The sequence below is a fragment of the Scomber scombrus genome, chromosome 12 (assembly GCF_963691925.1).
Source record: "Scomber scombrus chromosome 12, fScoSco1.1, whole genome shotgun sequence".
In the NCBI taxonomy this organism is placed as follows: Eukaryota; Metazoa; Chordata; class Actinopteri; order Scombriformes; family Scombridae; genus Scomber; species Scomber scombrus.
Window position 1 is genome coordinate 14371813 of NC_084981.1, and position 15236 is coordinate 14387048.

Sequence of the window (15236 nt, forward strand, 5' to 3'; positions counted from 1 at the left end):
AGGAATCCACCCTGCAGCAAACCCCTCTGAGTTAGGCCTGACGTGAGCTACAGTAAGCACAGCCATGGTTAGGATAGCTGAGGTGTCGCTTACATTACAAAACTGTGAGTAAAAAAAGGACAAATTAGTGTCAAACTGCTGATAAACAGTGAACAATTTATTGCTGACTTACTCTGAATCAAGAATTATACAGCAAGTTGTGTAGAAACGGACTGCTTGATACTAATGCAAATGAACATTGTGTGTGCCAATGAATCATTCCTGATAAATGCTGAATCAGGAGCTAAATGACACATAATCAATAATGTAATTTTTTGTTACCATTTTGTGTTTCTAATAAAGCTTTATCTTACTGTCCTAACAAGCTACAACTCAGAACAAAGTACAGCTTTACTTGAACAGACATAAAACTAGTCACAAAAATGATGTGTAAGAATGAAGTAGACCTATTATTAATTGTGCCATTATTTGTGCCATTCAGCTGTTTGAGCACAACAGTATGCAGATTCACAGATATCAAGGATAGACAGGACAGATATTATTACACATTGGTTCAGTAACAAAGTCTGTTCAGAGTTATACTGGAACTGCTTCTTCTTTTTCTGCTTACTCTTTCCTAGGTAACTTCTCACAATAGTGCCACTTTTTGATTTATTGTGTGGATAACTGTGAACAAAGCACTTTGGACTGAGCCCATAAAAATGAGAGGTCTGTTTCCTGTCCACATCCAGAATACCAATTTGCAATTCCACGGACTGCAAATCAATATGCATTTGGAAATATTTCCTGAAAGCTACAATTACACTGTCAACAGCGACTAGACTCTTAATATATGCACTGTTTTAACTAAATGTCAACCTCTTCATATTAGGCATTCCTTTAAAATAAATAATAGACCACAGATGTTGCTTATCATTCAATTTTCCCTTCCCAAAGCAGTCCATTTTATGTCATTCTTCTTTGCGTCCACTTAACACACACATTAAGCAAGGGATTGTGTGCCTGTTATTCTCATAAATCTAAATAATAGAGCGGGTATGGTTGTGTGTGTAGCTGTTTGTCTTTACATTTGTATATAGTAGGAAATAATGTATTTTCTTAAAATATAGTGTTACTTACTTTTATAAGCTGTGGTCAGCAGTTCATGAATATTCACGTGTGTGTGTATGTGCTCTGCTTTTTCACCCCAGTTCCCTGCTGCAGCTTCTGTCTGTGTGGCCACACTTGATCTACATGTTAAGACCCACACTTACGGATGACTTATTCCAGCTTTTTGCCCCCAAGGATTGAGGTGTTGATTCCTCTCTTCCCCAGTGGATTCTCCTTCGTTACATGTACATATTTACAAGCACACACACTCACACACACACACACACACACACACACACACACACACACACAGACCAATCTCCCTACAGCCTCTCCCTTCGGGCAAGGGTTATGCAGTGTCATGCAGGTTAGGGCTCTCTCTGGGGGTTCGCCTGGAGGCAAACCTGAGAGAAAAGAAGGAGTGGAGTGAGTGGGGAAAAAAAGGTATTTGGAGTAGATTTGGATAGTGAATAGGATCAAGGGAATGAAAGAGAGATCTTGAGAATGAGAGTGAGTTCAGGCAGGGTTCTGGGGGGTGTTGTATGAGGAGGGAGAGGAGGGGTAGGGGTGGAGTCGGGGGCTCTGCTATTTGTAGATCCTTGTGATGGATGACTGGTGTGTGTGTATGTAAGAGAGAGAGAGAGAGAGAGAGAGAGAGAGAGAGAGAAACAGCTTTTTTTTCTATCTGCTCTTTCACTATTCCCTCTCTCTTCAGGCGAGCAGAGCTGAGCGGGACTGAGTGAGAGGAGGACAGAGACGCAGACGTGTGCAGACCAGAGCGCAGCAACTCCACAAAGACAAGAAGGGAGAGGAGTTTGCAAGGAGAGAATAAGAGAAAGAAAACAGCTTCTTTTTTTACATCAGCAAACTGTGGTGGATATCAAAACAAATCTAGAGGAACAAAAAGGATTTGCCTTGCTTCACAGCTCAGAGGAAAATATTAGCATTTGTTCTAGTTTTTTTGTTTGTTTGTTTGTTTCTATTTAAATTCACCACAAATCTAAAATTACTCTTGAGGACTTGTGAGGTGTAGCAGGAATCTTTGTTTTTGCAGAGAAGAAAGGTTGGACAGAGAGAAGTAGGGCTGTTGAATAGCAGGCTGCAGTGGTGGTGAATATGCCAGTTAGGGGAAACTGTTTTGGGGCAGGCGTGGGCAGGCTGGCCGGGCAGCCACTCTGGATGTGGGTGGTGATGCTCTCTGCCCTGCTGGTGGGCAATGCCAGTGCCTGCCCAGCCCTGTGTACCTGCAGTGGCACCACAGTAGACTGCCATGGACTGGGTCTCAAAACCATGCCAAGGAATATACCCCGCAACACTGAAAGACTGTGAGTACCATCTGCACACTACCTCCTTGTGTGTGTGTGTGTGTGTGTGTGTGTGTGTGTGTGTGTGAGAGAGAAAAACTCTCTGACTGTGTCCCTCTGTCTTCTTTTCTCTTTCCTTTCTGTTTCCTTGCTATATTGTAGTGGTGCACATGACTTTGTCTATACTGAGAGAGAACAATAGCCCGTTGCCGTAGTGCTGCGTGTGTGTGTGTGTGTGTGTGTGTGTGTGTGTGTGTGTGTGTGTGTGTGTGTGTGTGTGTGTGTGTGTGTGTGTGTGTGTGTGTGTGTGTGTGTGTCAGTCAGTCAGACACTGGCATTCCAGTCAGGTATAAATAGGCATGAGGGACTGGAAAGAACAGGAGCAGATGTGTGCATTTCACATGTGTCCATAATTTACTTACCTGCTTGTTTATGCTTGCTATATGTATTAAACCCTAAGAGCAAATAGACGTCTGATTTATGTTTCACTTTTTAATGTGATATAAATTTCATGTTTAAAAAGTGAAGTTTGACTTAAAGTTTACATTTTGTGAAATAGAACCAGATTTTCTGCTTTTACTGTTATCTTATTTTTTCCCCACTTATACTATGAATCCTGTCTGTGCAGCACTGCAAGTCTCCTTATCTCTTTTTTCCCCCTTTGCCCCTTTTCACTTTTTTCTACTCCCGGTCAAAGATTCCCCTCTCCCCCCTCTCATGCCCCTGAACGCTCACTCCGCAAATTGTTAAATCATGTAGAAAATTAAGCAAATCTGCTACTTAAGTGAGTCTTGCACGAGGATCACGTAGCTGTCTTGTAAAACGGTGGGAGGATGGGAGACGGTGGGAGATGTGAGGCAGACGCCGGCTTGCAGAGTGGAGTTTCTCTGTCTTTTCTGACATTCTTCTGAAATATTTATCAGTAAATCAAAAGTGAGGAGTGCAAGGGGAAATAGATTGTTCTATTTCAGCTTTTAGAATATCAGTCCTGAATAAAACATGCAGTGGGAACGGAGAGAAAGCCTGTGTCAGAGGCAGTACTGGCATAGTGGGAGCTGACTGCATATTTTATGCTTTTCATATTTAATTTCTAAGAACACCTTCTTCTTTTTTTGCATAGCGGTCTGCATGTTTCCGGGTTGCTTATGTGCACATGCTGGTTCAACACTGAAGCAGAAAGGAAACATGGTCATTTTGTGGTTTCCTTTTACATGAATGGCCATTCACACTGGAAATATACCCTGCCCCTCCACTCAAGAGCATTTTTGTGTTAAAAGTTGTTTGTGCATTCATAGGTCATGTACAGCAGGGGATTTTATCGTTGTAGCATCTCTAGATCTATTCAAGCGCATCCATCGGACTCAGGACGCAGTATTTTAAACATGATGTGTCTAAAGGTCATGTGTAATTTATTCCTGGATCGTTGGCTTTTTTGTGTGTGAGTGTGTGTGGTGGCGCATGAATTAGCTGTGTGTGTGTGTGTGTGTGTGTGTGGGGGGGGGGGGGGGGGGGGGGGGGTTTATGTGTGTGTAGCTCATGTAAAAGATACCTTGTCTCCACAGAGAGGTACCATGCAACAATAGAGACTATCCTCCTCTACAGGCCGTTATATAGGGTGATTCATCAAGGTGATTGTGCAAGTCAGCGCAGCCCATCCTGCCCCACATGATGGTCCCATGTGCATGGCTAGATTTATATGTATGTATGTGAAAATGATGTCAATAAAACTGTGCGACCACTACTGCGGTCAAAGATGAGTAATGAGTTACTCAAGTCTCTATAGAGTTTTCCCATGAGTTGGTGGTCCTTGTCTTTAGGATAAAATGTTAACAAAAGCTTTTCCTCTGTAAAATTTTGTTTAAATTAGAAAGATATCATGTGTGTATTATGGCAAAAAGTACTTGGGGAAGGGGCAGATTAAGTGTTGGGAAGGAGAGAAGGTGCAGATGTGAAAAAGCAGAGGCAAGTCAGAGGCTATGTACGTAGGCTTCACTTCATTTTGGCAGGCTGTTTTTTCTCTGTGTTTTAGGTATTTGTTTGGATGAGTGTGTTCGTGTGTGTGTGTTTGTGTGTACACAGGGTGATGCTTTAGGGAACTAGTGTGTGTGTGAGAGAAAGAGGGGGTTGGTTTTGGGAAAAGTGTGTGTGTGCGTGTTTATGGGGTAGGATGTGTGTATAGAGGGTGTTGAGACAGACAGCAGAATCCCATTTGCACTTGTCAGTGTGGGTTTGGATCAGGTCTGACCCCTGCGCTTCTCAGACTGAAGCCTGTAATGAGACTGTGAGCTCCTCATGTTAAAATCACACCCTGCTTCGTACGGGGGCCACCGGCCACTCCCTCCCCCTCTGATCCCACTCTGCATCCTCTCTGTCTCCCCATCTCATCTCTTTCCTTGCCTCTATGTCACATCCGCCTTGTCTCCGGCCCTCATCTTCATGCATCTGTTGTGGCAAAATATCACATTAACATGGTAATGACATGACATCAGGCTGCACCAGCATCTCTAAAGCTGATTTACACAAGCAGTGAAGGTTGTTGCTTGAGGTTTTTTAGGTGGACAGGTATTGACCAAACCTGCATCTTTCAGCAGCCCTGCTGCTTAGATTAGCCTAAGTGTGTGCCTCATCTGTGAATGAGTTGATTTGCAGAAGGGGAGGAGCTGTGTGTATTAGCGTGTGTGTGCCTTCATCTAATTGCAAAAAGCCAAATGTATTGATGAGTGTTTCTGGGCCAGATCGTTCCCTGTACTGAGATTCAGGGGCATGTTGGAGCTCTTCCAAAATATGGGAGGTGGAGGCTGCACACCATATGTGTGTGTTTCTTTTTGTGCATGCCTATATAAATCTAATGTTTGTTCATAAACTCGAGCATTCACACCCATATATGTGTGTGTGCATGCTTGCGGTGAATAAGTAATGTTAGGTGAAAACAACTTAGGTTTTGGTGGTGGTTGTAGATGAGGAGCTTCCTTGCTTCGATAACCATATTTATGTATTTGGGGGTTTGAGGTGGGAGGTATGTGTGCATGTGCCAGGGAATGCCTGTGGTGTTTTTGGCATTGGCACATAGCTGGTACAACTGACAGCTCACTGGCCACCTGATCCATAATTTACCCTGACAAGACTGAACACACCAGGCCCACTACCTGCCAACTCTGGCTATGTGACAAAAGTAGAAAGAGCGAGATGTGAAAAGACAAAGAAGTGGGGTGAGGCGTGGAGCTGGGGGGGGGGGAGAGATCCTCATCCCCTCCTCAAGAGCAGGATGAGGATCCTTGAAGGGGAGATTGGCACAGTAACTGAGGTAGTAATCACTAATGAGGGTATTACTGTACAGAGGAGTGAACAGTCATGTAACCACAAAGCTAATGAATGAATTAACAAGATTATGTTATTTATTATAAAGGGCAAACTAGGTCTAGCCCTGAGGCAGACTGAATTTCATTCACGTTCTTTTTTACAGTATAATATATCCATCCTCATAGCTGGTAATCCCGTGAGGAGTGATAATGCCTGGAATGAAGATCATTCAGAGAATGTTTATGCTCAGTAGAGGATTGTGAAATTACAGGCCTGGGACTCAGTGAGTTCAATTTACTGCCTGCACAACACAGCTGTGGTCTTTTCTCTTGTACTCAATACTGAGGTGGACGCCATCCCTCTCTCAAGCTTTGTTGTCAAGTATGTTGTAATACAGGTGGTAATGAATGTATTGTGAAGTAGTTCCTCTTGTAGCACTCTGTTGTCTTTTTAATTTTCTTATTGGTCTATACAATTAGCCAGCTTTGTCAAATAACTGCTTCTACGACCACCTTTACTTCGCTCCTGTGCATGTGATTGCTGATATATAGTGTGTGCATGTGCATATGAGTGTACATGCATGATTGCTTTGCACGCCTATCTAAGAGTGGCTGAATCTTAGTAGACCATGAAAATTAAATTTGGAGAATCCACCTAGATCGCCTTTCATCTCTCAGAAGTCCATCTTTCCTTTTAACAGACTGGCTAGCCAGTAAGAAGCTGGCAATGGGGAATGATGGGGGTAGTGTAAGTGTGTGTGTGTGTGTGTGTGTGTGTGTTTAAATGTGCACATCAGTGAACACTCTCCTGACACTGTAGATATGCCTTCATAATCCACATTTCACGCTAGTCAGATGCTTTTGATGTGATACAAGTCTGAGAGGAAATTACGGGCAGCTTTCCAGATGCAAGGAACACTTGAGATCTGCACTCGACTGCACACGTATTGTACCCGTGCTGTGTTCAGTGCAACAGTTTTATCATGTTAATTCTTAAAATATAGTAAAACAAATAAAAGTTCATTAGATACAAGTCAACACTTTTCTCACTTTTTTTATTAGTTAATTTTCAGTTTATTGTAGTATTATTTTATTTATCTTCAAATACCTTGTTTTGTTGAGATTTTTGTTGAGATTTGGTTAACTACTTTATATGACAAAAACGGCAACACATTCTTACACTTGTGCAGTTGAAACCAGTGTTATTGGCATTTTTGCTTGAAAAATGACTGAAATAATCAACGACCAAAAATAATTTTCCGTTGATTAACTAATCACTTAATTGACTTCTTGTTTCAGCTTCAATTTTTTTTTTGGAAGCAAGCTTATCTCATCTTTACAGAGTGTGATCAATGGGAGAGACAGACATACATAAAACCACTCTTTATTTTGGGGATCAACAGACAGATTCAGCACACGTGGAGCATCCATTAAATTATCAGTCGTCAGTGCACATCTGTCAGGCAAAAGCCTTCTCCATCTTCTGTGTAGAGTAACCGAAACATAATAAACTGTGGCAGAGCAGATGTTTTGTCCACATGATACACATGATACAGTCAAAGTATACATTCACACTGTCTAAATGCCTTCATGCGAGACTCAAAGCCACAACAGAACCTCAGCGTCTGTCACTAAACAAACTACAGATACAGTATAAACCATGAAAGACCCCTCAGTCTCTGCTTCTACTACAGCTCACTGTGTGTTCTGTTCCCAGCCTGTGGCAGTAACACACATCGGAACAGATGTTTAATTGATTCACTTTGGCCTGTGAGAGTGTCAGAAGTTATCTATGTTTGATCAGAAAGTGTCTGTGTGCTACTTTTCCTCCCATGTCTTTTTTCCCTTGCTGCCTTTTCCCATCTCCCAGTCTCTTTCCTATCTGTGTAGTTTTTGCTCACATCAGCATCTGCTACTTAAAAAACTTTGGTCAAGGTTGTAGTTGTAGTGTGAAGGCCAGGTAAAACAGCTCAAGACAGATGCTTGGATTAGGGCCCCTGTCTTTTACCTATCGCAGTTTATAAAATTAGAGGCTCTGCATGAAACAGGATACCATGCACTGGTCAAGGCTCTGAGAAAGGGTTGTCTGTGTGTCTGTGCGTATGTGCATTTGACTGTGTGCGCAATGCATGTGTGGGATCTGCCTGATGTTTACCTTTCCTATCAGTAATCTTGCTCCTGAGGCCTGACTGAGCAGAATGAAAACTGTAAATAGCTCTTGAGGAGCCCAGGAGCCGGGAAAACACTCTCAGACATAGTCTTTACATACTGCACGCACACACTTAAGACGCTTGCCGGTGTGCACACACACTATAAATGTACAGTTGAGGGCCTAACCGCTCGTCTGAAAGCCACATTTCAATAGAGAGGGAATGTTTTGTTCAAGCTGAGCAGAAAGTTGGCCTCTTAGTGTGGATAGAAGTGTTCCAGTTAGGTTGAAGAGTGTGTTATTTCGGTTATGGTGGTCTGCTTTCTCTCTCTCTCTCTCTCTCTCTCTCTCTCTCTCTCTCTCTCTCTCTCTCTCTCTCTCTCTCTCTCTCTCTCTCTCTCTCTCTCTCTCTCTTTCTTCCTTCCTCTTTTTCTCAGTGTCTCTATCTTTGGGTAGGAAGTTGTTGTGAGCCTGTATGGTACCGCCTGGTTCCATATACTGTTGGACAAACTAGTAGGTAGGTCACTTTTTCCTCATAGTCTACGAGCCGTCAAGGCTTCATCTCTCCACTGTCGTTTTCCAGACAGCCCGTCAGCTCTTCACAGCTCCCCTGTTACTCGCAACACTCCACCACACCGCTGCACACCGTCACTTTCAGGCAGCTAACAACACTGTCAGAGAAGCTCCCTCTTTTTTCTGTCTCTCAGTGACTCTATCTTTCCTCCACCTCTCTCTCTTCCTGTGTGTTTCACGGCTGTCACGTCCATATGTTGTAGAGTCTGGAGGAGGAGGAATATTACTTCCGCAGCTTCTCAACCTGTTCAGTTCATTCATTAGGGAGAGCACTTGCTGGTCTAGTCACATAGCATTATCGGGGTGTGATTGTGGTTAATGAGCATCCACGCTTAGACTGTATACAGGACCTCAGACTTTTGGTCATCAGCTTGTTTCCACAGTGAGGAGTTTGGTCAACACATTGCCACCAATCCTCAATCAGCTGGCTTCTGCCTTCCCTGCCAGGCTAAAGCTGTTCAGGACAAATGGTCCTGTGGAGCCCGCAGCAGCGATACAGAATGGCTGCACAGCAAAAAATACACACCTTAATAAGCCATTTAAATCTAGTGTCCACAATTGAGGTGAATGCATTAAATGTCTCTGCTACTCTAAGTGGCTAATTTATTTAACACAAAAAGTCATCAGTTTAACACTTGTTCTTCTAAACTCCCGGTTTTTCGCGGGTACAAAAAACAACTTTTGTACACATTAAATGATTTTATTTTCCGTGTGTGGCAGGAGCTAGAGCAGCAAAAGAACTTGGAAGAAATAGTTAATGTAAGCAGTGATAGCCACAAAGAGGTAATTCATTGCATTGAAACACTGATCATTAAAAGCAGATCTATACAGAGTAGAGCACATTGTTATGTTCTATTATGTCCTAAATGTGATATTGAAAAACTGGTGCAATAGTCTCAGGAAGATTTGCACACAGTTCAGTTTGACTGAACTTTGATCTGCAAAAGAATCCTAAATGTTAAACCAATTTTGAAAAAGTGGACACGTTCGACCTTTAGCTGAGGTATCAACACCTTGCTGTTTTGTTCTGTGCCTGCTTTTCTAAGTGCGTGCAAGAAGAAAAAAGACAAGCAGTAAGAAATGAGTGATACTGCGCAGATGTTTTGGGATAGAAGGATAGAGGGAGAATTACCTTTATGATAAAAAGCATACTTTTTCATCTTTTGAAATGCTATTATTAGCATACAGGCCATGCTGTCTCCAGCAACTAAAGCTTGCAATTCTGACCACAGTTAGTTTTCTGCTTAAGTTTTGCCATGTCTTGGGAGTAATTTTTTCATTGCTGATTGTGCTGTGATTGCAGACATGATATTATTGAACTCAAGCTTGATACCTATCATGAGCCACCTTTATGAACAGTGTCCAACACCAGAATTGGGACACAGTGTGATGCAGATAACCATAGAAGTCAAATCTGTGACATTTTAGCTGATCAATGAAAAACAGACAGCTTCGTGAAACTGTTGTGATGTGTCAGCTTTTGTGCATCTGGTGAAAAAAACTAAACACAAACTTAACTCAATAGAGTGGTCTGCTTTATTATGCCTCCTTTTAAGATACTGACTCATCATTTTGCCTTGTTTGCAAGCCCGCACTGTCTCACTGCATCTTCATCTATTTTAGTTCTGCAGCGTTTCTGCATAAATCGATAATGTCTGTTAAAAGCTGTGCAGCCAACAGTAGTTTCTCCTGTGATCATTATGTTCGTTTGCTCTGGCCAGCTCCCAGCAGAACACAATTGTCTTTCCCACGGGCATTGTTTGTGTACATGCCAGTAGGTGTGCTTGTGTGTATTCCTTGATGAGGTATATTTATATGGTCTTTGTGTATGTGTGTAAGAAACAGAGCATATGTGGATATTTGTATCTGTGTGATTGTGTCTGTGTGCAGGCATTAGCGAGTCAATGTGTTTGCTTATCCTCCCTCTAGTCTTGGGGTTCCATTTCATGTAAAGTTTCTCAATTCAAACCAGGTCCCTTTCAGACCTGAGGACCCCAGCAGCTGGCAGAAATAAACATAATGAGTTTTTCAGCGTTATAGCAGTGCTCTGAGCCCCTTTGAGTTATAGAGCTGTGGAGCGCTGGAGCATAGCTGCCGCTTGTCCACCCATGGGAAGGTGCACCAGGAAGTACTCCCAGGCATCAATCAACTGGGCACAGAAGATGAAGAAGGATTAGATAGTGATGTCATAAATCCACTGGCTCTCCAGGAAGTGTGTCAGCACTGGGAATCCTTACAGAGTTTCCAGAGGATGGAATGGATTTGACTGAAGCAGTTGGAGGTGGAAATCCTTCACTGCAGGAACTGAGAATGATACTTAATAATTTTCAGCTTCCAAAGGAATACCGCATTAATGGAATGTGAAAACCTACACAGTCAGTACTACAAAACATCTGTCTATGAAGGGAGTGAACGTGCCTTTGCTGCTGTGCCAAAAGCTATTGCTTAGTTTTCTTTGATTGTAATACAAAGAAAATAGCATAATAATGATAATGTAGCTAATAAACAGCAGATTTTCTTTGAGACATTGACACTGTATATTTCATTGGCATGCAATGTCTTTATTTAGACGTGGAGAGTTGAGCACCTCTGACTACAGACTGTATGGAGCACTGCTGAGTTCATATTCTTTTACCTCTCTGTATTTAGATTCACCTACATTTGTTCATCCATGCAGAACTTAACTGACCTTTTTTATATATACCACTGCATGTGTGTGTGTGCACATTCTTCCGTATCTAAAGCTAATGTGAATCCCAGCTACTTTCAATCAACTAGAGCACTGGAGCATCCTCACAGACAAGGGAGTAACTTGGCAAGTTACCTCAGAGACAGAATCCTCCCGTGGGTCAGCAGACATCAACAGCTGGGGTCAAACAGCAGGAGCTGCTCTTATCATAGAACATACTGTCCACTTTCATTTCTGTTTATGCAAAAAGTTTGTATAGTACAGTAAATCTCATAAAAGTACAATTTATGGACTACTGTAACAGTTACCTGCAGAAGGTCATGTGAATATGCACATGATAAGCCATCAATCCTTGAAGCAGATGAGGTGCTGGCATATTGGCATATAGTGGCATATTATTACCTAGGCAATCTTTCGAGAACCTGATTATCACCTGGGCAATCTTTAAGGAGTTGAAAGCTTTGCATCGTTGCTGTTGCAAAATGCCAAAGGAAAAGGTCAGAATATGTCATAAACAGTGTGGATCCATGGATTCCTCTCAACAAGTTTAAAACTTCACAAGAAGCTGGTGGCATTTCAGCAGTGCCTAAATGGCACTGCATTGCTGAACAGGTGCATGGCCAGTATATGTTTCAAATGGACACTTTCAGTAGGATAATCTAATATGAATGAATAATCTATGAAGACATTTCCAGGAAGAGTAAATTTAGTTTAGTTGCCCGATCACAACTTAAAAATCCCCTGATATGTTTTGCATAACTGCTTTTAATTAATCAACTCCAGAGTACACACAAAAACTGTGGCATGTCTCTTATTACAGGATAAAGCAAGACCTTATTGCTGGGGGAGAAAAGTGTGGTTTTACTTGTTTATGTGTGAGTCATTTTTCCTCAGATTCCCCACTGCTACCCCTCACTTTAACCATCTCTCTCTCCTTTCCCCTCTTCTATCTTTCTCCTTTTTAATGTCCTTTGGGTGTCATCAGCAGTGACCACCCTGAAGATAAGACATTGGGAATCCAGAATTATGTGCGAATGTATGTGTGTGCTTATCTGCGTAAGCACCTGTAATGAGAACCACATGTGTGTGCATCGGAGCCCAGGCTAATGAAGCCCAGTCCATTATTTATTTCCTGTGGCTCTGTCGCTTGGCCTGTCGATGCACCTGTGTACACACGCACAGACACGCATTCACACACGCACACACACACACACCATCTGCCTAATGAACGTTCTCTTTAGTACTGCATAGCGCTACAGTCCCCGGAGTGGTCATTAGACAAGAGAGGGAGAGAGTGACTGAGGGAGAGAGACCAGTGCTTTCGGCATAGTTTTGGAACCAGTTTTTTGGTTGGGCTTTGAGGCGAGGGATTGAGGGGGGGCAGGGTTGGGTGGACCCATAATGTTTGGAAATAGCAGTAGCACAGAGAAACTCTGCATATTCTGATTACTCTAAATGCCTGGGTGGCTTGGTTTGCCTGCTTTGTCTGCTTTTTTCCCCCGTCTGTCATGACAATACAATGTGCTACTGTGGTTAAATATGCATCAACAGCCTCCTGCAGTAACTTAGGACAAAATAAACCTTTCTTACGTCAGCTCAAGTAAGCAATTCAATTCACCAAATAATCTGAGGATGCCACAGTCAAGTTCAGCATGTTAACATTAGACTCAATTAAGTAACTCTTTGGAAACAGTTATTGTCAGCTGGTAGACATTGGTTATTTAAGAACCCAACAGCAAATTCAGACTCTCTCTTTATCAACTATATTGTCTCTCCCTTCTTTTGCAGCAATGGCCAACTCTCAGCAGGGAGGCTGCTCCCATTATATCCACAGCACTTAGCTTTCTGGCCTTGTGGCCCTACCCAAATCCCCTTCGCTGGCTCTGGCTAATCCCCGCCAGTAGTAGAAGGACATGGCAGACATACAGAGGCAGGGGGGTTGTGGGTGTTGGCGAGTGAGGGCTGGAATAGAAAGACAAACAGGCAACTCAAATGCGTGTTACATTTTAATACATCTTATAATATGTCCCAGTGGAATTAGAAAGGAACGAGAACTTCCCTTGAACACAACCTCTCTAATTCTACAATATACCAGTAACATCACATCCAAAGCAGTTTCTCATTTCATAAAAGCACCAGCAATTAAATACATTCTTAGCACACATTACACCAGAAGTATGCTTTAGCACACAGTTTGGGGCTATGTGCGTGAGTGTATCTGTGTCATGTATGCCTAAATGTGTGGTTATGGGTGTTGAAAAGGATCCCGATAGGATTTTGAGTCAGGTATCAGACAAAAATGCATCCATGCCACTGTTTGCTTTTAGTCATCAGGCTGAACAGGTCCAGAGGGAGACTAAAGATGAATTATTCATTTATGTTTGCGTGTCTGTCTTTGCAGGGAGCTGAATGGAAATAATCTCACACGCATCACCAAGAGTGACTTTGCTGGACTCAAGTACCTCCGAGTTCTGTAAGTACTTTCCTTCATGTTTATGTGTGATGATGAGAAGTTTTTGTCTGTGGTGCATGTCAGTGTCTGAATTTATCTATTCATGCATACATGTGTTGTATCTAACCTTGCAGCTTACAAGTTGTACAGACTTGCTGGAAATGCTTGAATTAGCATAAACCCAGTGAAGTGGAGATGCTTCTGTCAAGAGTCCTACTCCAGAGTACATTAAGCTACTGAGTGACTGCAGCTAGCGATGTAATGGACTTTTCACTCACTGGATTCTGTCCGTTGTAGTAGCACTTATTGTTCCCTCAGACACATACACGCTCACTTGCCCTCTGTTCCCACACATCAACAAGTAATGTGTACACAAGCGTCGGTCCTTAATAGGCTCTCCACATAGTTAACACATTCAGGTGAAGTCATTGACTCCATCTGTGTTGAAATTAAACAGCACTTGTGACTTCAGGTAATAAAGTAGTTGTAAAAGTGTCTATATGGGTGCATGGGTGCACACACACTTGCGAGTAGTGCCATAGGTGTTGAAAACACTGCCGAAGAGGAAGCCATGTAGACCTGAACATGTTTTAAATGTAACATGAGCTGCACATAATTCCTACTGCCCAGCAAAGCCTGACTATTTTCGAGCCTAATCGTTACTCACCCATCCCCCTGTCCCACGCCTTTTTTCTGAGCTTCAGCTCACTAGTTCCCACTGCTCCTTGTCCCCTCACGTCTGCCTCTGCGCCACCCTCTACCCCCAAGTGGAGGTTAAATGCCTTCATGTCACCAGCTTGTCACTGGAAGGTAAGAAGGAAACAGCTCCTTGCAGGGGTACTAACGACAGAACTTCCCTTGCTGTAAAGCCTCTGATACCCTCATAGCCACAGCTGTGCTACATGTAATACACACATGCACAAACACAAACTAATCTGTTTGCTTTTCTAAATTGCACCTAAACATATACATGATACACAATTAACATGGTGTAGGTGCATGCATGTCTGTATGTGCAGACAGAAAACAGTTTGTCTGCATGTGTTAAAGGGTGACCTCTGATCCTGCTGACCTCTGGGCAACCCCCAGAAGGAGCCAAACAGGAAAAGATAAACAGGAGGTTTATCTTTACAGTCAGCTGCCATCTAGCCTGTCAGTCTAAAATCAACACAGTTGATTTACCTCTATTTGTATGGCACTAGGTGCTTGGTTGGTCTAAATCAGCAATTTGTCTGTGTATGCATGAGAGAGAGTGCGAGCGAGAGAGAGAGCGAGGACACACAGACACAATAGAGGAACAATCAGGAACAAATAGATAGAAAGAGATCAGAGAAATTGAAAGCTATATGCACTCAGACTATGTAAAAATAAAGTTTTCTCAATTCAGAAGTACTCATCTCAATTTTTTTTTCACTTCCATCTAAATTCATGAGAAAGAGATCGGCGGTGAATTGCACTTTTCTCTCTATGTTTATGGAGTGCGAACAGTGATTAGCATTTATATTCGATGGGGAGGAAGCCCAGACTGCTGAGCTGCAGCACGGCAGGCCTCACAGGAGACATGAGAGGTTGCCTTCAACACAGAACAGTTGTATACGTAATGAAGGAAAGCTCTTGTTGCTTCTAAAGTCGCTGGACGCTTTTCTCTCCTTCCTGACCTTGTGTTATTGTAACACTTCCA

General features: G+C 42.6%; 1 protein-coding gene across 1 annotated transcript in view; it reads left to right on the forward strand.

Moving 5' to 3' along the window:
- The first annotated feature begins 2265 nt into the window (after nucleotides 1–2265).
- The window catches only part of slit1a (slit homolog 1a (Drosophila)), an 87679-nt gene continuing 74708 nt past the window's right edge, over nucleotides 2266–15236 (forward strand). Inside the window, exons 1-2 of the mRNA XM_062429897.1 lie at nucleotides 2266–2414; nucleotides 13505–13576. Coding sequence (XP_062285881.1) covers nucleotides 2269–2414; nucleotides 13505–13576 — 218 coding nt within the window. The 5' untranslated portion in view covers nucleotides 2266–2268. The remainder of the gene's footprint in view (nucleotides 2415–13504; nucleotides 13577–15236) is intronic.